The sequence below is a fragment of the Fukomys damarensis genome, unplaced genomic scaffold, assembly GCF_012274545.1.
Source record: "Fukomys damarensis isolate Sample0158 unplaced genomic scaffold, DMR_v1.0_HiC HiC_scaffold_12, whole genome shotgun sequence".
NCBI classification, from domain to species: domain Eukaryota; kingdom Metazoa; phylum Chordata; class Mammalia; order Rodentia; family Bathyergidae; genus Fukomys; species Fukomys damarensis.
The window spans coordinates 32,812,823-32,835,118 of record NW_022900924.1 but is presented as its reverse complement, the minus strand read 5'-3'; the positions used below and the strand labels follow the sequence as shown (position 1 = coordinate 32,835,118).

The 22,296-nt window shown below is 37.0% G+C and overlaps 1 protein-coding gene across 5 annotated transcripts in view; it reads left to right on the top strand.

The window, feature by feature from the left end:
- The window catches only part of Pld1 (phospholipase D1), a 202,076-nt gene that overhangs the window by 91,950 nt on the left and 87,830 nt on the right, over window positions 1-22,296 (top strand). For all 5 annotated transcript variants that reach the window (XM_010632405.3, XM_019208708.2, XM_033762519.1 and 2 more), the window contains exons 8-12: window positions 418-510; window positions 5,962-6,114; window positions 8,646-8,795; window positions 9,527-9,610; window positions 18,144-18,225. In XM_010632405.3, the coding sequence (XP_010630707.1) occupies window positions 418-510; window positions 5,962-6,114; window positions 8,646-8,795; window positions 9,527-9,610; window positions 18,144-18,225 (562 nt within the window). The remainder of the gene's footprint in view (window positions 1-417; window positions 511-5,961; window positions 6,115-8,645; window positions 8,796-9,526; window positions 9,611-18,143; window positions 18,226-22,296) is intronic.

Genomic DNA, 22,296 nt, shown 5'->3' with positions numbered 1-22,296 from the left:
TGGCTCAGTTGCCAGAGCTATTCATGGAGGAATGTGGAAGTGTGCTGGGTCCTGTAGGGGGCGTTCCTCCTTCCAGTCTCAACAGTAGCTGGGCGGTAGAAATGCATGGGTTGTTACAAGGACTGGAGGGAGCACTGAGCGTTTAGAGCCAAGAGGCAGGGTAGTAAATGTCCTGAATTGTGCACAGTAGAATTATGCAGCCTCATATGTCAAAAGGGTTATATCTGACCTAGAGGCTGCTAAACTGCTAGAGCCCCCAGGTTAACAGATATGGCTTTAAGTGAGTTCATGGTGGACGAGAAAGAGTGGGCAGGAAAGTCATGTGCGAATGAGGTGTTTTATTTGGCCCCAGGTTGTGAAGCTGAACAAGCTAAGTGTGAATTTGAAGGTAATGGTTTAATTTGGTGTCTCTTTCAGAGAAGGTATGATTATGAAAAGATCCGGGGGACACAGAATACCAGGTTTGAATTGCTGTGGTCAGGGGAGAGCCTGCTACAGGTGGTCAAAAAGGTAGGACTCAGGAATTTTGTGTTTGTTTTAATAAAGTAGGTGCTTGGGAAAGTACTTACATAGTAGCTTCAAATCATAAATCCTTTGAAAGCCATGGGAGAGTAAATTTTAAATTATATTTTAAAACCTAAGTTCTAGCATCCATTTAAATATTCTATTCAAAACTGGGTTAGATGGCAGAGTATACAAATTATGCACATGCAAACCCAGTGGAGGGTAGGTTGTGGCTCAGTGGTAGAGCATGCGTACAGCATATGCAAGGCCCTGGGCTCAATACCCAACACCAAAAATAAAACAAGCCCGCAACTGAATTGACATAAGGCTTAGAAATTCAACAGTTAAGAGGGTACATCATCACTAGTCACTGGGGAAATCAAATCCACAGTAAGGTACAGTTTCACATCCTCTAGGATGGCTGTAACAAAAACATGGACAATAACAAAAATTGGCAAAATGTAGAGAAATTAGAGCCATTGTACCGTGCTGGTGAACATGTAAAATGGTACAGCCACTTTACAAAACAAAGTTCTTACAATGTTCAGCCTAGAGTTAGCACATGCCCTAGCAATTTCACTCCTAGGTATTCATCTGAAAAACCCTGAAAACAATGGACACCACAATTTGTGCATAACAGCTTTATTCATAATAGCTAAAGAAGTAGAAAGAGCTCAAATGAATAGATGAAAAGGTGAGGTATTGCCATAGGGTGAAATATTCCTGAATTGTGAAGAGGAATGAAGACCACAGATGGGTATGGGTTTCTTTGCAGGCTGGTGAAACTGTCTGCTGCTAGAGAGTAGTGATGGTTATACAGTTTATGCACACTCTGCAAACAGGATTCTGTGCTTTGTAAGGGTGGGTTTTTGGATTAGATGAGAATAAAATTTAAAGGGGATGAAGTACTACACATACTACAATATGGATGAGCCTTGAAATTATCATGAGAAAGCTAGCTGGAGAGGCTACATATTACATAATTTCTTCATGTTGGGACAGCAAAGTAAATGAAGAGCTTCCAGGGACTGAAGGGACTTTTTCTTCCTAATTTAATCGTGCTAATGAGCATGGGATTTCTTCATGGAATAATACAAATATTTTGGAATTAGATATTGGTGCAGTTTTGTAATTTTTCACATGTATTTAAAAACAACTGAATTGTACACTTTAGAAGAATAAAAAGAAAAAAGTTGGGAAGACTTCAGGCATAATTTTAGACTTATATTTGTGAAAAATATGTATTATGGTAAGTGTGAGATAGAGAACTTTATTTTATCTTGTGTCCTAACCAGCTGAAGACCACTTGAGGACTCAGAATTCTCCCGAGTTTAGTTTGTGTCTTCCCAAGTTTTACTCATAACACACAAAAACTGTTTTAATTATAATGTATCAGGATTTTAAAAAAAACTTCTAAAACATTATTAAAAAATTAGTCATACATATATATTTATATGTAATATTGCTCAACTTGAAAATGGTAAATGAGTTCTCCTGTAATTAACAAGTTATGTGTGTATTCAAAATATATAAAAATTATATAGGTATGTACTTTTAAACACGTTTATTTAAAATATGTTACTACCCCCCCCCCAGAAAAAGTCATCAAAACACACCAAGTTGGGCTCTTGCTTTACGAGTTTTGAAAGAATAGAAAAAAATTACAGTGAATAGATCAGAAGATTAAACTGAAGAAAATGGAAAATTTCTGTTATAAAAACAATTTACTAAAATATAAAGGGAAATAATATACTAGAAAAAATATTTGCTTTCAAATAAACCTCTCTAACTTATAAACTTGGGACATATGTAACATCACAGGAAATCCAGACTCCCACTTGAGATGTCTGTCACCCCACAATGCACAGCACCCTGGGGAGGAAGGACTCGGACCCAAGCCGAGTGGGGAGAGATGAGGGACCTGCTGCTCCTGTCTGGGCTCCTCACCCTGCACCAGCCTCTTCTGGAGTCTGGCTTTCTGGCCCTTGGAACTCTAGGTGGATCCCTTCCTAACCACTCCGCCCAGTCATTAATTTCCTTAAATCAGCTGCTGCGTCCTGTCTAGAGCATTTCAGACTTGAGCTTTAAGCACCACTGATTCTTTGCCCAAAGATTCTCAGAGCCCTCCTGCGTGTGCAGAGCACATGGGAGATGTCAGCAGCCCCCTTGCAGCTACTGACTCCTGCCAGCTGCCCTTTGGGGTGTGGTGGTTTTGCAGCATGTTCTAGGGCTGTCTCCCAGAGCTCCCCCAACCTGGCTGTCCATCATAAAGTGCATGGCAACACATCCACTAGGGCTTCCTCCCTTCCCCACTCCCCATCCCCTCTGATGTTTCCTGGCACCATCACCTAATAAACTCCTTTCTAAACTGCTTTATGTACTTATGTCCTGCTTTCAGAGCTTACACCTGTGGTGGCCCAGCCTAGGTGTCTACTCAAGGGACTGAATCCTCGGTCTGGGTTGTTCAGTCATTTGTGAAGTGCCTCATGTCTACCAGCCTGCGTTCTAGCCTTATGAAAAGAAGCCCCTGCCCTCATGGAGCTCTGTTTGAGAGAAATGAAGGCAATAACTTATTCGATAAATAATGACAGTGATGTAAATTAGATAATGAAAAGCTGTGGAGGAAAAACAAGGCAATGATATGGTGAAGGATTTGGGAACTGAAATGGATGACTTTAGCTGGAGGAGGCTGGAAAAGGCACAGGGAGAAGCTGGCTTTTGAGGCATAACCGCTACAAAAGTGAAACCAGGAAAGACAGGAAAGAGTGTGTTATATAAAAGAAATCTGCTTCCTTTTTTCTTAAAAAATAGTGGATTAAATCATGTTTCAGCCGGGGCAATCTAAAAAGATATGATCTTCTCTGGAATGAAATGTGTCCTCATTTTAAATTGTGCAAATCTTTCTGTGAGGATTAAAGCCTTGGTTCCATATTAGTATTTTCTGAGTCAAATTAAGGGATTTAAAGTATCAGACATCATATACAGATGATAAAGTATAGCTGACAAAATTAGTTTGCAAAATTTCTCACAGTAGAAGTCTATTGATCGGTGTGTAAGTCGGAGTTACTTTTAAAGGTGACATTCATTTACAGCCCTCTTAAATCCCAATAAAAAGCATTCTAATTACTTTTTTATTTATCTTATATCGACAAGTTGAGGTAAGGCAAACAGGGTAGTTAAATTTTAAATCATTTCTCATAATGACCTTATGGCAGGGGCAAGTAGAAAGAAAAGACAAATACAGAAAGCATTTCTTCCAACAATGCAAAGCATCTGCTTAAGTAGCATGTCTATTAAGCAAAATCCTTGAACTTGTTAGATGTTAAGTTTCTTATCTCAAATATTGTCTTAAGAGAAAGAGTTGTGTAGACACTAAGCAATAAGTGTACTGTTTACATGGTTGGACTATGACCTATTCCAAGAATTACGGTTTTTAGACAATAACAGTATTTAAATGGTTTCCTTCGTGTTCCGGGGATGTTTTCAAGTAAGATTCAATTAGGATGATTGCTTTGCTGGAACACTTGCTCTGGGCTGCTAGAAGATTATTCCAGGTCTTGGACAGACAGGGTGGTCATGACAGCCACATTCCTTGCTCTCAAGTATATTATTTCCTAGTTCGGGAGACAGATCATAAGCCGGCAGATGAATACCTCCAAGTGTGCTGTGAAGAAGTTCAGAGCAGCGCAGAATGACGGAGTGGAGCAGGGGTCGGGGACGGTTTAAGCAGAGATCTGACTGATAGGAAGGGACCGTCTATGGCGCATCTGGAAGAAACACCTTCTGCAAAGAAGAAGAATACATGTAGAAGCTCAGAAAACAAAACAAAACCCCCACACATTTGTCAAGCATGAAGCATAGTTAGAGCAGCGTGGTGAGAAAGAGCGATAGCAGATGAGGCTGAGGAGAAGCAGAGCTGGATCTGGAGCTCAGATAGGCTGACCTGCAGGCGGGCCCTTCATCCTTTCTTGATGCATATCCTCCTGTTGAAGAAAAGCAAATCTGTGGAAGGAGGGAAAAGCAGATCTAAGTCAGAGGACTTTAAGGATGGCTGTTTAGTGGAGCCTTTAGTTTTGCCTGGTATCTAATGACTGCTAAGAATTCCCCATCATTGACCAACAGAAACCATTCGATTCGGCATAGTTTCCAATCTCCAATGACAGGGCTAAGGAGTTCTGTATTTCTAGGCTGTCACACTTGGAGGAGCAAGGGAGGAACGATTCACCTAGGATACAAAGTGAATAGCCCTCACTAGAGTTGAGCAGTCACCTGGCCCTGCAGTATGCGGAGCCGTCTCCTTGTTGCTGAAGGAGCCTGCAGTCTACAGGAGTCTCTGTGATGTAGGGATGAGTGTCCTGTTCCTGCAGCAGGATGTAGCCTTCTCTGGAAGCCTCTGTTCTCTGGAGGAGGGCACACCTGTTCCATGGCATGTAGTGGCTTCTAGCTAAATACATGGACAGCCCTTGGCCTTGGTGGTTGTACCACAAATGTTTGCTCTTTGGCGCATTTCTCAGATTTGTTTTCTACTGTATAGGTGGGATTTTACTATATCTGGAAATGATGCATCCCATTGTCATCCCATACTGCCTGTGTCTTTGGTGTGGAGCTCTGGTCAGAACTGCCTCTGATGTCATTCATATATCCTTGAAGGACAGGCAGGCAAAGCCACGGGTCTGGGACACTTGATATCTCAGATTGTCAGCTCTGCCAGCTGAGGTTTTCAAAGCTTGTTGCCCTTTCCTGATCACAATGTGGCACACCAGTGCCATATAACTGGGCCTGTGCCATGCTGTCTGCTCTCTGGCTTACATCCCAAGCCACAGGAAAGAAGAAACTTTGATAGTCACATGATCTCCTGGTACCTTTTAATCTTAACCAAGTTTTCTCAACAGCCAGCTGCATGATTCTGAACCAATAACTCAGTCCCATCAGAATCACAGTTATACTTTGATATAATGGCCTTGGTATTTATACTGAGTGTTATCAGGGTTCTTATAAAATATATAATATCTGCATTCACTAAAAATCATTATTGAGAATATTATCCATTATATTTTTCAGTTGCCTTATGTTAGGTCCCCAGGGAGAAACTCCTTTTGGAATTTGGTTTTGGTAATACCCCTTTATTTCTTTTATTTAATTCATTCATTTGACAAGAAAAACCAGGAAGCTCAGGCCCATTTTAATGCGTCATCTCTAACCCTATTAACCTTTGTGGTTAGGCCAGATTTTGCTTTTAATGTATAAAGAGCTATTGAATGATTTTTAATTGTTTGGTGCTAATAGTTCTTAGAAAAACATAATAGAAAGGGTTTGTGTTTTGTTTTGCTTCACAGTGATTTTAAAAATCTCCATGTAAAATATGAAAGTATATATACAGTCTACTAGAAAGTTTACTTAAATTTGTCATAATAATTTATTCTTTGGGTTTCAAAGGTTCTTATTACCTTTTTACAGGTGGTTAGTGGTGAAAGACTCCTTTTTATTATATATGAAACCAGACAGCGGTGCTATTGCCTTCGTCCTGCTGGTTGATAAAGAATTTAGAATTAAGGTGGGGAAGAAAGACACAGAAACAAAATATGGACTTCGAATTGATAATCTTTCAAGGTAAAGATAATCTTTCAAACTGCAAATATTTAAAAAGTATTTCTACCAAAATCTCTTAAAACACAATTTTTTCTGTCCATCCTAAGGAAGAAAGAAATAAAATTGCTTATATAATAGAACATTGTTATCTGGAGTTTATCAATCAGAAGTTATAAAACCTTTTCCTATGTTCATTTTTAAGAAATATTTTCCTTTATGTGACAGAATAAGTACAAATGATCCAATGATATGCCTATCATAGCAGGAATTTGTTACTCAGTTTACCAAACTGTTACAGTGATATTCTACATCTAAAAATAATAAAGCTTTATAAATCAGTATCCTTTAATTAATAAAAGACCTGAAAAGTTATTTGATTTTTTAAGAAATTCTATTTATACATACATTTTTAAAGAAATATATCTTGAAGAGATACTAAAATGTACATTTATTATACATTCTATTAGTGTGTGTATATATATATATATATTGATATGTATGATTCTGGAAGATTATAATTATACCATGTGTGTATATGTGTGTGTGTGTGTGTGTGTGTGTATACACGTCTATAGATATATACACATTTATTCCTACATAGCTCACCCATATATATATATATATACACACATACATATATATATGTACATACATATATATATACACACATTTGTTTCTTCACACAGTTAGCCACATTGATATTCATACCCTACTGATACACATCAGTGTGTGCATATGTGTGCGTGTGATAGCATAAACAGGTGTTCTTCCCAGAAAAAGTCATGTCCAGGATTGTTGGAAATTCCATGGCATTGCCATTCAACCTTCTTGCTAGCACCGTTTCACATAGCATCAGAGAAGTCAGGCCACGGTTCTCATTGGTCCCTGTGACTTTACTGGCCTCCTTATCTCCTTTGCCAGCCCTGGCTTGCTGTGCACCATTGCTGAATGAATCCCTTCAACTCCAGGTTTCACCAGCCTCTTCCCTGGCATACGTGCTGCTCATCATCTTTTTATCAAACAAGCCCAAATTCTCCATTTGTATTTTAAGGTCCTTTATCTCTTTGTCTTTGTAGTTAATGTTGTCTTTATCTTTTGTCACACATCTTTTATCAACTCTTCCTCTTTGGTCTTCCTATTTTGAGTGGCTCCCACCACACACACACACACACACACACACACACTCTGACAAGGCCTGTGCATGTCACTTATCTCTCTCAGACTCTTCCTGGCCTCTGCATGCTTGTGACTTATCTTCTCACAGCATTTTCTTCTCATAACTGGTTTGCAGAGTCATTTAATCTCAAATTCAGAAGTATTTGCATGACAGGTGGAACATGCGCATTCTGTGTCCTCTTGCTCATGCCCCCAGAAACTGTGTCTCCCTTGCCACACCCATCCCATGAAGGATACTTTTCTCCCAACCCCACTGTGTCTTCCCTCCTTGTCTTTGGACTAGAGCAACATCAGCATTAACGTCTTCTAGAGTCCAGCATCCATCTTTGATATATGGAGGAGAGGTTTGGACATCCCAAATTTTTACACGTGATTATTTCAGAATCTGTGAACACAGCCTCTTTCTTGCTTCTTATGAGGATTGTTCTATATCCCCTCAAAAAGAATTTCCTCCTCACTCAGTCCCCTTGTGTTGGTGTGGTGGTATATTTCTGCCTAAATGCTGCCTCCATCCCAGTGGTAATGACCAGTTCTGATACTTTAAATAAAAAAAAAAAACTTTCTGTAATCTGTCCTGAACTTTTTCCAGCATAACTAAACATCTAACAATTTAGGATAGTTTAGTTATTGGTACAGAAAAGTTGAATGCAAACTGGGTTATATCAGAGAATTAATCAGGTATGTTGAGCTGTCTAATTCTGAGGTGCAATCTGTATCATTATGACACATTTCCTGTCTTTTCTCAGTTCTGTCATCTATGGATTTGCTCCATCTGCTGACTGGTCTCATAGTGGCTAGTTGGCTGCCTCCCACCCTTCAGATTCAGGGGCAGGAGGTCTCTTCCTGGCATTCCTGAGTAAGTCCTCAAATTTGATCTCTTGCATAGAATTGGCTCACACATTTATGCATGAATCAGCTGCTGAGATCAGGAGAATGAGATGTTCTAATTTTCTTACCTTTGGTAGACTCAGAAAAGGAAAGGGATGACCCTCCTAAAATATAGTCAAGATGATATTTGCAGAAGCCAAGGGAGTTAACACCAGACAGCACAACACTCTGACATTTAGGTCTTCCACCTCTTTCGTGAGCCTTTTTCTAGCCTTGCACAGCTCTAAGTCCATAATACGTTCCTGGTTCTGTTTGCATGAGTAACTGAATGAAAAGATAGCCTGAAGATTTCTTATTTGTATATTGAAAAATTTCAGAAATTCTACCAAGATTTTTAGCAGGCTTTTTTTTTAAATGTTCTTTCCCTAAAACTTTCAATTTATGTTTGTTATAGTAGTAAATAAAACAGAGCATATTTAATCTGTAAATTTGTTTGAAGAGGAGCAGAGAGTATTTTTTACCTTTTGCTTTTTTTTGTTTTTTGAAAGGACACTTATTTTAAAATGCAACAGCTACAGACATGCTCGGTGGTGGGGAGGAGCTATAGAAGAATTCATCCAGAAATATGGCACCAACTTTCTTAAGGATCATCGATTTGGGTCGTATGCTGCTGTCCGGGACAGCACTTTAGCTAAATGGTAAGCTCCATTTTTTGCTCTAGGACATCAAACTCTTCATAGCATTTAATAGTATAAATGCTCACAGTTCACAATCAACTTTCAAACCTGTAAAAAGAGATTATGCATTACATTTAACAAGGTCCTGTCTTTCTGAGACCCTTGCAGAACTACCTGATTAGTAGATGAGATTACTTTTCCAGTTTTTGTTAAGGTTTTTCTCAGTGAGCTTAGCTTCCTTTAGACCTGAAAGTCTGATTTTTCAAGCTAACTTCATACATTATCTTTAGTGAGGCAAATGGAAAGTTTATGTAAATCATTAACCATAATTTACGAAAAAACATTGACTTACTAGAACTTCTTTTAAATAAAATCATACTAAATGCATTTTTCTTCCTATGATGGAGATTCAGTCTGATTTTAGGCTGAGATGAAAAACCATGTGTGGGTTTAACATGACAGGAGAATTCGCCTGGCCAAGGGTGCTGGCATAGCTCAAGGAATTTCTTGCACTCTAGATAGAGGAATCAGGTCATTTGGATCTGTCTGCTTCCTGCCCTCCCTTGGTAGCAGATGGAAAGTCATATTTTAATCTTCATTTTTCCATTTATGCAAAATAAACTGGTGAGATACAGACTCTAGGCAGGGCCCACCTTATTTTACTTTGCCATAGAATATACTTATTTATCTATTTGTTTTGTTTCATAAAACAAAAACAACAAAAAACAGGAACTAACGACCTTGTCTTTCAGGTATGTTAATGCCAAAGGATATTTTGAAGATGTGGCCGATGCCATGGAAGAGGCAAAGGAAGAGATTTTCATCACAGACTGGTGGTTAGTACTTATCCATGCGACTTTTGTCCAGAGGTTTCTGTGCTTACAAGTGTATTACAGTGTGATGCAATTTTAAAATTGGGTGTAATGAAAACCTTCAGTATCCAAGGATGATTTGGCCAAAGTGTCAATCAATTAACTGATAGTCATTAACAAAAACTCAGCCTACAAATATGTTCTTAATAGTTTTAGCCTGGAAATTGTGTTTTTGTCTTTCCGTTTGGAAGTAAACACTCAAGTATTCATTTTAGTGAAGGTTATGCTGCAGTGGAAGTATGATTGTAGAAATAATGACCCCTCATCCCCCTTGGGGATCTTTCCTTAACTTACTTGGCACAGCTGTCAGTAGGTCTAGTAAGCATGCTTCTTCTGAATTGTCCCTTTGCTGTTGAAATAGTTCCTTTTGCCTGTTACTGTTAAAATGCCCCCTGTATTATAGAAAAATGGAATATTACTCAGCCATAAAGAGCGAGAGAATAGATTCATTCATAGGAAAATGGATACATATTGAAGATATACTCCTAAGTGAAATAAATAAGTCCCACATGTGTAAATACCAAATAGTTTCCCTGGTGTGAATATTCTGCAACAATGCATAAGATTCTAATAAGATTACTGACATTTAGAAATGAGAGGAAAGGAGCTAAAGGTGTAGGGAAGGTGTGATACGTAGGGGAAGAACAAAAAGGGAAAAGAAAAAAATGTGAGAGAATGAAAAGATGAAAATAAAGTGTTTGTAGATGGGGAGGGGAGGAGGGGGTGAAGGGAGGGCAGAGGTGAGGGGAAAAAATGAGAATCAAGACTTGTCATGTAGAGGTACAAGATCCCAACAATGAATGTAACTGTACTGTATCCCTAAATGTACCAACAAACTCAATAAAAAAAAAATGCCCCCTGTAATAACTAGGCCTAGCTAGCTCTTCTGGATGTATAACAGGTTTCAACTCTCTGACCCTCTTTAAAAATGTCCATGGGAGTAATTGTACCTTTTAAGGCTGCTGGAAATCTCATATCTAAAATTCATAAACTCTTGGAAAATTTTTCTCCTGGAGTAGGTGTAGGCTTTATAATCCGACTCCAGTCCCAATTGCCTGTCTACGTATACTGCTAAATCCCATCACAGATGCCAGCTTGGCTATGATGGAAATGAAAATATCTAAAATATGTTTCCCTTCTAGGAACTTAGTTGCCTGAAATGGCCCTTAGAAAAGTTTTGTGTATCCTATTTATTTCCAAATGGTACCTTATATAGGAAGTGTGAAACTATCAACATAATTTATTTTCTTTTCATTCTAGATTTTGGGAGCAGTTGAGAGCAATAGGAATGTGAGCCCATCTTCTACTGTTTTACCCAAGTTATGTAGCAGTCTGTAATTCTAGAACCTTCTCTCTCAATTTTGAGGACGTTGACATTTTGGGTCAGATAATTCTTTATTATGCTGTCCTGCATATTGTATGACATTGAGTGGTGTCCTGCCTTCTGCCCACTAAATGGCAGTAGCAAGTTCCCAGCTATAACAATGAAAATGTCTTTAACATTTCCAAATATCTCTTGGCTGGGTCAGCAGAGGAGTTGGGGTGGAAATCTCTTTTGGTTGAGAAGCATCCAGCTAATCAGCAGATAAGGCCTGGAGGGGTCGTTGCATTCACGTTTTCAGAGGAACTTAATCCTATTTTATATCCTTGCCAAATTTTGCCATTTAAATAAGTTGCCAAAGAAGGAAAAATGTATCATACTTAGAAGTTTTTTTTATTTAGTTGAGTATTATGAGAATACATTGAAGCTTAATATAGCACTGTATTCCTTTAAAAATATTTCTGAAAGTTTGGCAAAGTCATATATAGAAAGAAGAAATAGTTTTTCCACTGAGCCCGTATTTTCCTTTTCTTTTTTCTTTTTGTCTTTTTTCCCTCCCTCCCTCTTCTTTCCCTCCCTCCTTTCCTTCTTTCTGTCTTTCCTTGATGCTGGGTATCTAACCCCAGATCTATGGCAAACACTGTACCACTGAGCTACGTACCATAGTTTCATGTTTTATGCAAGAAAACAATATCTTCTTTGAAGGTTCTGAACACTGAAATACAGGCTCCCCTCAAAACAGCTGAAGAGAACACTGAGGCTTTTCTAGAAAGTGAATCAGGCTGATGTTTCTTTTTCATAACCATACTAAGATAACATCTGCTTACAATACGCACTTTGAAGGAAGACCTTCATAGTAGCTTCATTCATGAAAAATGGAAGTTTTTGGTATTATTCAAAAAGTATGCAGTAGTATTTCATTGTGGTTTTCATTTTTATCAGCAACTTCTCTTTGTGGTGAGCGATTTTCATGTGCTTTTTGGACATTTAAAAACTTTTTTGGAAATATGTGTTCAAATCTTTTTCCTTTTTTTTGTGGTACTGGGGATTGAACCTAGAATTTTTCTTCTTTTTTTTTTGAAGTTATTTTCTTGGTTGTATAGACTCTAGTTAAAGTAATTGCTCCATTTCTCTTTTTTTCTCATTGAGTTTATTGGTACATTTTAGGTGTAGAGTACAGTTACATTCGTCATTGGGATCTCGTACCTTTACATGACAGGTCTTGGTTCTCATTTTTCCCCCTTATCCATGCCCTCCCTTCACCCCCTCCTCCCTTCCCTATTTACAAATACTTTACTTCCATTTTTTCATTTTCCCATGTTTTTTTCCCCTTATTACCTTTCCCCTACCCTTCCCACTTCCCCTACACCTTTAGCCCTTTTCTTCCTATTTCACATTGTCAATTTTACCATTAGGATCTTATGTACTGTTATAGTTTATTCACACCAGAGAAACTATTCGGTATTTATACATGTGTGACTTATTTATTTCACTGAGGATTATATCCTCAATATGTATACATTTTCCTATGAATGAGTCTAATTTCTCATTCTTTATGGCTGAGTAGTATTCCATTTAATAGAAAAACCACATCTTCTTTATCCAGTCTCCAACTGATGGGCAAATGGGCTTTTTCCAAGTTTAGCTATTACAAACTGTGCCACTATAAACATAGGTTGCGTATATATCACTCTGGTGGGATTCTTTTAATTCTTTTGGAAAGATACCCAGCAGAGGGACAGCTGGGTCAAATGGAACCTCTAATTCAGCTCTTTGATGTATCTCCATATTGATTTCCATAGTGGTTGTACCAGTCTGCACTCCCACCAACAATGGAGAAGGGTTCCTTTCTCCCCACAACCCTGCCAACATTTGTTATTGGTTGATTTCTTGATAGCAGCCATTCTTTGTGGGATGAGATGGAATCTCAGTGTTGTTTTCATCTGCATCTCTTGAATGACCAGTGATGTGAAACATTTTTTCATATATTTACTTGCTGCTTTTACTTCTTTGTCTGAGAAATGTCTGTTCATTTCAGATGCTCATTTTTGAATCGGGTCTTTATATTTGGGGGGGGGTCTGATTTTTTTGAATTCTTTATATATTCTAAATAATAGTCCTTTTCTGAGGAGCATCTGGTAAAATTTTTTCCAACACTGTAAGTTGTCTTTTAGTTCTGTTGATGGTTTCTTTTGCAGTGCAGAAGCCTTTTAATAAGATGAGATCCCACTTGTTGATTCTTTCTGCTAGTTCCCATGCTGCTGAGGATTTGTTTATAAAGTCTTTTCCTATGCCAGTGTCTTCAAGAGTTCTGCCTAACTTATCTTCCAGCAAATTTAGTGACTCTTTTTTTAATATTTAGATCTTTAATCCACTTGGATTTTAGTTTAGTGCATGGTGAAAGATAAGGATCTAGTTTTAATTGTTGGCAGGTTGAAATCCAGTTTTTCCAACACCATTTATTAAAGAGGTTATCTTGCCTCCAGTGAGTATGGTCGGCTTCTTTGTCAACGATGAGGTAGCTGAGTACCTCTGGAGTTGTTTTTGTATCTTCCAGTCTGTTCCACTGATCCTCAGGTCTGTTTGTAAAGTTTTTGTAGTGCCATTCAGATTGTGCCATATGTGATCCACCTGGTGGCCAGTCTGGGACGTGAGTGGTGGTCTGTCCTTAGTTCCCTTCTCACATGCTTTAGTGTGCTGTTCAGGATCAAATCCATGCACATGGATAGATGATCAAAGAGCCAGGAGGTTATAAACAACTTTATGGATTGTTTTCCTAATCTCTTTTTCCATGAGCTCCCAACTACTTTCTAGTTTCCTGAAGATTCCCTTTTTTAGTGCTGGAAAGGTGTTTATTCAATTTGTTCTGCTGTGTGATTTCTGTGGTAGCACCCCATGTATGGAGTCAAATCTTGGGTCTTACACATCTGTCTCTAGGCATCAAAGCTCTTCCATCTGGAGATCTATCCCCCTGCCCCAATTTTTTTGTGCTGTGGGCTCTCTGCTAATACTTCTCTTTTCAGTGTGACCTAGATAGCTCCTTGAGTTTTCTTTATGATAATCTCACTTTTAGGTTTTCTTTCTAGACCGAAACAACAAAGGGGGGGGGGAATAGGAAATTTACCACTGATTATGTAATAATTAAACTTCTATTTTTCTTCTTTACTATTAAGCCCCCGAATTCAAGAACACTATATATTTACTATTTGTTTATTTATTAGATCTTACTTAATTTCTCCCAGAATTGTTTTGTACTTTTCTGTATGGGGGTCTTATACAAATTTTTAAAATTTGTCTCTAAGCACTACATGTTTTTTGATGTTCTTGTATGTGGTATTTTAAAATTAATTTTCTAATTAGTCACTGAGAGCAAAAAGAACTACAACTACAATTGATATTTGTGTATTGCCCTTATATCTTGTGACCAGGCTAAATTCACTTTTTAGTGCTAGCTGACTTTGTGTAGATTTCTTTCCATACGTAATTATGGGATCCATGAATAAAGATAATCTAACTTCTTTTCAAATTGATATGCCTTCTATTTTATTTTCTTGCCCTATTACATTGGCTAGGATCATCAATAAAATGTTGAATAGAAGTGGTACAACGGTCTCCATGCCTCATTCTCATCACATACATATAACTGTGTATGATATTAGAGGAATATTTTTATAGTTCCTCTTTTAAGTTCATTTCTGTTTATAATTTAAGATTTTTTTTATTGTGAAAAGATGTTGGATTTTGTAAGTTTTTTCTGCATTTTTTGAATAAATGCTTCTTTTAAAATCTTTCTTCCTCCTCTTCTTCCTTCTCTACTCCTTCTTTCTTTTCATCTTCTCTTTTTCTCTCTCTTCTATCCTGTTAATTTGTGACATACATACATTGAATGATTTTAAACTTTTAAACCAACTGCATTCCCAAAATAACCCTAGGATAAACTGATGGATTTTTTTATACAAACTTTTACTTTCATGATCATAGAGATGTTGTTCTGTAGTTTTCTTTCATTGTCATTGTTTAGTTTGATATCAACATAATTCTGGCTTCATTGAATGACTTAGTAAGTACTTTTTCCTCTGTCTTCTGAAACAGTTTGAGTAGGACTGACATTTCTTCCTTAAAAATTTGATAATATTCAACTGTAAGGTTTTCATGGTTTTTATTATGAAAAAATTGAAATTACAAGCTCAATTTTTTCAAAAGTATAAAGGTAGTCAGAGTTTTTATTTCTTTTTGTTTCCATTTTAGGAGCTCATTTTTAATGATTTTGTCTCTTTTATCTAAATTATCAAATATGAGCATGAAGGTTTTATGTTATTCTCTTATATTATTCTCATATATATAATATATATTATTCTTTTATATACTATTTTACTGTTGGTAGACCTTGTAGTGATTTCATTTTTTCATACTAATCTTATATGCTTTTTTTTTTAACTTTTTATTTGGTACTGGGGATTGAACTCAGGTCCTTGTGCTTGCAAGGCAGGCAGCAGAACTGCTGATCTAAATCCCCGGCCCTTATATGCTTTAAAAAAAGCAAAAAACAAAAAAACTTGCTAGAGGTTTACTAATTTTATTGATATTTCAAAAGGCCAACTTTTTATTTCATTTAATTTTCTCTTGTTAATTTTATATTTTATTGAAGTCTACTTTTATCCTTATTATTCTTTTCTTCCTTCTCACTGAATGTAATTTGCTCTTTTTCTTTCTTCTTAGGATCAGAACTCTGATCACTGATTTTAAAGTTTTTCTTATATAAATATTCAAAACCATAACCTGCCTTAAAATATTTTAAGTGAACATTTACTTAAAGGTACATTTTAATGACTTTGAAATCAGAATGCCTCTTGTATTCAACAACATCTCTTAGAGTTATAATTGTCATTTTTGTTAGTAAAAATTACATATAGTAGTAATGTAGCTTATGATCTTTGGTGTCTAAGATTCAATGAAATGCCATATTATACAATTCATTTGAACTTTGCTTATCTAATAATTACTGAATAAAGATTCTGATAGAAAGATACCTGATGAGTTGTAGCTGCTTTCTCCTTGTACATGGCCATAACTTATGCGTGGCTTATAGTTTGAATATCTCTTTTTTCATTTTAATGCATTATCCTCAAAATTGAGTGCTCCTTGAGTTCTATCTTAAGATTCTTCAAAGTATTTATGAGGTGTGATAACAATATGGTGAATATTTAAAATCTTAAAGAATGATTATATAAAAGTCACATTACCATTAATCCCTCTCAATATACTGCCATTGTCCCTAACCCTAACTCCCCCTTACTTCAAACACACTTATCCCACCATTTGTACCACTTTCTGAAGCAGTTCTGAAGTCCTTTTCCATGCATGTCTTCATTTGCACTGTCATGGCTGACTCAATGTCCTGAATTGATTCAAAACATTTACCTTTCATGATCATTTTGCTTTTGGGGAAGAGCCAGAAGTGCATGGTGCCAGATGTGATGAACAAGGTGGTTGAAGACACGTGGTAATGTTTGCATGAGCCTCCTTTTCCATTGGATGGCACTTGGCAACCACGTTTACTACCTTTTTTAAATCATATTTTAAAGAGACACAAAATAAGACTCCAGAACAGCTTCAGAAAGTGGCAAGAATGATAGGATGAGTGGATTCGAAGCTGGGGGAGATATTTTGAAGGGGGATTAATGTGTCTTTTACTGAAAAAAATTAAATATTCATTGTATAATTTGATCACTCCTTACAGTAGAGTGCTTTCCATCCAGGATACACAACATTTGGAGCTTAAATAAAAAAAGGACTTGATTGTGACATATATGTGGCCCCCCAAACCAAAGGTCACTTCAGGGTTTTTTGACCACACGTGTAAAAAAAAAACTACCAATACGTATACACAATTGGACGTCTGTCTTCTTCAGTGAGCTAGCAGTGTCCAGCACTGTGTTTTTCTGCTTAAAACAGACCTCTTTGAAATTCTTGTCTGATATTTTCCCATTACTGTGTGTTTTTTAAAATTTGGACAAAGGTTATCTTTAAGCTTGTTTCCCAGTATACATTAAGTATGTAATTGTTCATTCTGTGCATGTTCTTCCGATTCCTTTTGTGCCTTGTCCAGTGTGTGCTTCCTTTAGAAACTATATCTTTACATTTTTTTAACTGAATGAATTAGAGCATAAAATGATTTCTTCTTGTCTCTTTAGCTCCTACAAATGCCATTGTTCTCATTTGCTTTGAGGACTCCTTGGCAGGATGTTCTGGTGCAGAATTTTGTGAGGCTTCAGTCCTTGCACAATCCCTGTTTCTCAAGATTTAGCAGTTCAAGGAAGAAAGTGTTGTTTTGTTTTTTTCCTGTTTGTTTGTTTTTCGTCTTGATATGGGAATTCCACTGGATCCATATCTAATGCAGAACTTGAAGTTAAAGCTGTTCCCAGGGAAAGTTTACTCCACTGCATGCTGAGCTGCCTTGTAACACTACTCGGTGCAAGGCACCAGGCAGGAGTCCAGTCTCAACTGGGAGAAATTCAGTGCACCTTGCCCCTCCCTTCTCAGAAAGCTCCAGGCTCCGGTGAGGCTTTGTTACTGGTGCAAGTGTGTCACTTAAAATGCCTTTGGCTTATAGTAACAGAAAGCTCACTTGAGGAGGGTTTAAACACTCATTTATTGAGAAATTCTTAAATTGGACAGTGCTAGGGTTTTTAGGGTTCTGTGATTTTAGGGTTCTGTCAATACGGCAGCCCCCATAGAACATCCAACCTAAAGCCAGAAGAGTGGGAGCACTGCTTTCTCGTGTGTGTGCTTGTGTGTGTGTGTGTGTGATGTTCCATCAAGGAGGAAAAGCTTTCTCACTAACGCATGGCAGTACTTCATGTATTTCTTTATCCGGGAAAGCTAGTATTTTGAGTATTCAGGTGCTGTACTGAGAGGTAGGCTCTGATGGCAGGGAAGAACAGGATGAAGAATGGCTGTTGGATAAGCCATCAACAATATTTACATGTATATATGTGTGCACATAAACATAAAAGAAGAATTAAGACAGATTTTTATATCGATAGTTTCTCCTATATGAAGTTTTAATTTGGACTCAGAGTAAAACCAACTATAGTGCAATGTGATGATAGCATTTGAGCTAAAACTGCCTCTGTTTCCTGTGATTTCTTTGAAATCTTGGTTTTATGATTTTAGGTTGAGTCCAGAAATCTTCCTTAAACGCCCAGTGGTTGAAGGAAATCGTTGGAGATTGGACTGTATTCTTAAACGAAAAGCAGTATGTATTTTCTCAACAAATGTAGTTATACATTTTTAAATGTTTATTACCTCTGAATGCCTTTTCTTTTTCAAATTCCTTCGTATATACTAACAGCTCTTCATTTTAGAATTTGACAAAAAACAGCATAGTTATGGTTTTTTTTCCATTCATTTGCTCTGTTTTATTTTCCCTTTTCCTTTTGAGTACATAAATATTTGAGCCTAATGCACAACTCTAATTTTTGTTTGTTAGTTATGGTCAGTTAATTTTATAGGCAATAAAATTGTAAGAACATTTCCTCATTGACTAATAAATGATGAAATGAAACATAACACTTTATTTTGTTCATTATTCTCTTGTTTAAGCTGAAGACAAAGGCATCTGGAGAATGGTCTCAGTCAGATGCAGCCAACCTGACGTAAAAAACTGTCAGAAAGGGAGGACAGTAAGAACTGGTTGTGTTTGGTTCTAGTTTTGAAACAATGCATAGTAATAATGTGAAATATTTCGTGTGCAACTGGCCCTTTAGATTTTGGGGCAGCGTTAAGTGGGCACTTTTGTTATAAAACATGAGTAATTGAAGCTGTGCAGGCTAACCAATGACTATGTTCATATTGCTGATCAATTCTATACATGTAATGGATCTTCAACCAAATGAAGTTAAATTGGATTTTTTTATGAATGATGTCCAGATTAGAGAATACTGAGAATTTTTACTATGCTTGAAATCATCTTAATCTTTTGAAAAGTATTATTAAATATTTTACCTACCACATTTATGGATCCTGGGTAAATGTAGGTTAGCATTTCCATTTCTCTTATTTTCACTCATTTCTTTCTATCTTCTGCATTCTACTAGCCCATTCCCCACTCACTTTTCCTTCTTTCTTTTAGTGTCTTTTCCTCATGCCTCTGTGTTAGGATTTCAACCTATATCCAGAGATAGATCTCTCTGCTAACACTGAGGGCAAAAGAAGCTGATAATCTTTACTTCAACCTATACTCTGCCAAATAGCATCGTTTTGATGGATAGTCCAATTTGTTCCATTTACAAAACTGGAAATTCTAATCTTGAAAAGCATTTCCCACATATTCCTTAAATAATTCAGCATATAGTTCCTGAGCATATCCTGCGAGGCAAATGTTACATAGATCACCAGGGATGCCTTGGTAAATAGGATTCCAGGTCTGCTCAGAGAGGCTTGCTGAAAGACTCAAATATTGAGCTCTAACATACCCTTACCAATTTCCTTTCTACCTATTGAATGGGCTTTAACTTTCCTCATGTTTTTCTCTGTGAAATGGTATCTTTTCCATTTCTCCTAAGATTCCATTTTAGTAAGTTTTTTTTAGCCTTTTGTAGCTATCTTCACTCATTCTATGAAATCTTCATCTCATAGTATGTTTAATACATCACTGTTTTAAGTTTCTGTCACCATGTATTTCTTGAATGCTAACTACTACTGTATGTGCAGGACCTTGGCTAATCATGTGGGCATGAACATAAGTAAAAGCTATAATTCCTGAGCTGATGGTGCTTAAAAATCTACACACATATTACTTGGGGGCAGAGTGAATGCCCAGATTCAAAGATAGAAGGAAGAGCACTGAGCAGATCTAGTCAGGAGTCCTTTGCAGCTTGAGGGATGGAAAGCATTTAAGATATGCAAGCATTTTTAAAAATTTAATTTATTGGTACATTCTAGGTAGACAGTACAGTTCCATTCATTACTGGGATCTTGTACCTTTACATGCCAGGTCTTGGTTCTCATTTTTTCCCCTTGTCCCCACATGCAAGCATTTTTAAAAGGGAAGGAAAGGATTTCTAGGTGTGATAAATGCTTAAGAAGCAGGATTAAGGCTCTGTCAGTCAAGGTTGGCCACACCTGAGCATTAGCAAGGACCCAGGTTGGGAAGATTGATGGTAGACGGGATGTGTGGGGATTAGGGAGCCAAGCAAGTGGTTGGCACCTGAGATAATAAACCTTAAGGACGTTTTTGTAGCAGTATGCATGGAAGGAGTTGTACTTTGGTGGAAATGGTGTGTGGAGAAAGTGAGTCTTGTACTGACAGGGAGAACTCAGTTTCAGAAAGTGAAAATTGGAATCCCTTGAGTGTGAAGGATCTCCAGGACACCTTCAAAAACTAAATGCCCAAGCAGGCTCAGGGGAAGATCCTGCAGGCCTGGCTCTTGGTAACAGACATATGTTTATCTACTGCCCTCAGTGTGCCATATAGGTGCCCTTTGTGTCACCAGCGTGGCTTCTCTTCACTTATTGCCTATGAGCTCTGGTGAGGTCCGTGGTAAATATCAGGACCAAGCAAACATTATTGCTTGATAATGTTGCTTCATTTCCAGTTCATCCATTTTCCGAAGCTTGTGATTTTTTAAAAATTATGTGTAATGATTTTTAAAAATTTCATAAGGAAATAGCAATAGCATTAAAGATTAATGTCTCAGTGGAACATTTAGTGGAATGCTCTCCCTTAATCTTAATGCACCATATTTTTACTTTGGTCATAAATTTTTAACACTTAGATAATTCCACTTTGACATTTCATATGCATATAAACACTGCTTTGCATAAATAATTTAGTTTTTGAAAGCCACATACTAGCTTTCCAAGGTATGAAGTTGAAACGTAATATTTATTTTTGCATTAATGCATCCCAGAGGTCTGCAATGTTGATTAAAAAAATGAATGTGATTTTTTTCCCTGCCAGTGGTTGTACACATTTCTTTTGAGAGGAATTTAGAAAGTGTCTTTGCCTTATAACCACCATGTTTTTTCTAATGGCTATTTTGTAGGAAAGAATACAATACTTTGTTTCTCTGGTAAAAACTATGTTGATGCTTTCCTGTTGCTTTGGCTTTCTGAAGTGCAGTGGGTATCACTAGTTAAAATAGTGTATGGCAATATTGAGAGGCAGATTGCTTACCATACAAAGAAATCAGTGACCTGGGAATTTCTTTAGCTCTGCATTTGCTCCAATAAGAGATGATTAGATAAGTTGCAAGCTTTTGGTAACTACACCCCTGCACCCTGATTTTGTATGTTTGAACCTTAGAAATGTGTTTATCGCTTATGAGACTTGCAGTAAAAGAATCTCCTGATGCAATAACCTGGAGACGTACAGAGAAGGGTTTTCTAAGCCTAATTTGCCTTTGGGTTGGTTTGTTTCTCTCTTTTCCAAGGCACATGCATAACTGGAACAGTGGTCATTTAGAGGGAAATATGTGTATGTCTGAGAAATGGGACAGTCACATCTCTGCCCAGAAAATCACTGGGATCTTATTAAAGCAGTAGGTTAGGATGACTTCCAAGGAGAAGGAAAAGGCGTCTTTAGCCTTTCAAACCATGCTTTAAACAACAACAAAAAAATTTTAAAGAGGGAAAATGAACATTTTTGGTATTATATCTTAATAAGGGTGACTTTGCAATTTCTTTTTATATTTTATTTTTCATTTTCTTAATATATTGGAAAGTATTTGGAAATAATCCAATCAGTGATTACCCAGGAGTGGGAGTATACAAGTTATCTTCAGGCAGTGAGCAAACTTGACTGCATTTAGAAAATATTTAGATCACACCTCGTTGAATAATCAAACAACAAACTGAATAAGAAGCAAAGTCTCCTTGATTTCCATTATAATTTTTTGAACTTGTCATTGTCTTCACATATATTTTGTACATGTAAATAAATCTCCTACAATTCCTAATATTCAGCGTGATGTGTCTAATCTACTTGATGAGAAACTAATTAGAAGACAGAAGTTTCCTCTTCTGAAACTCATGATTCATGAAGCTCATTCACTGGAGTCTTTGGATTGGTTGGGTTCAGCAGAGATGGAAAATATAGCATTGCAAACTCACCTCCAGAACTTCTGTCTTCCTATTTCCCTTATTAACATGTTCCTTCACCTTCACAAAGCAAATTGTCCTTTCCTCTAGGGTCACCTAAAGGGATTAGTAAAATATGAGTTGTTGTAAAATATACTTTTTAAATTACAGAATTAATATCAGAATTAATTTACACAAATATTTCCTAATTTTTAAAAAAGTAAGATTGCACTATTACAACAAAGCA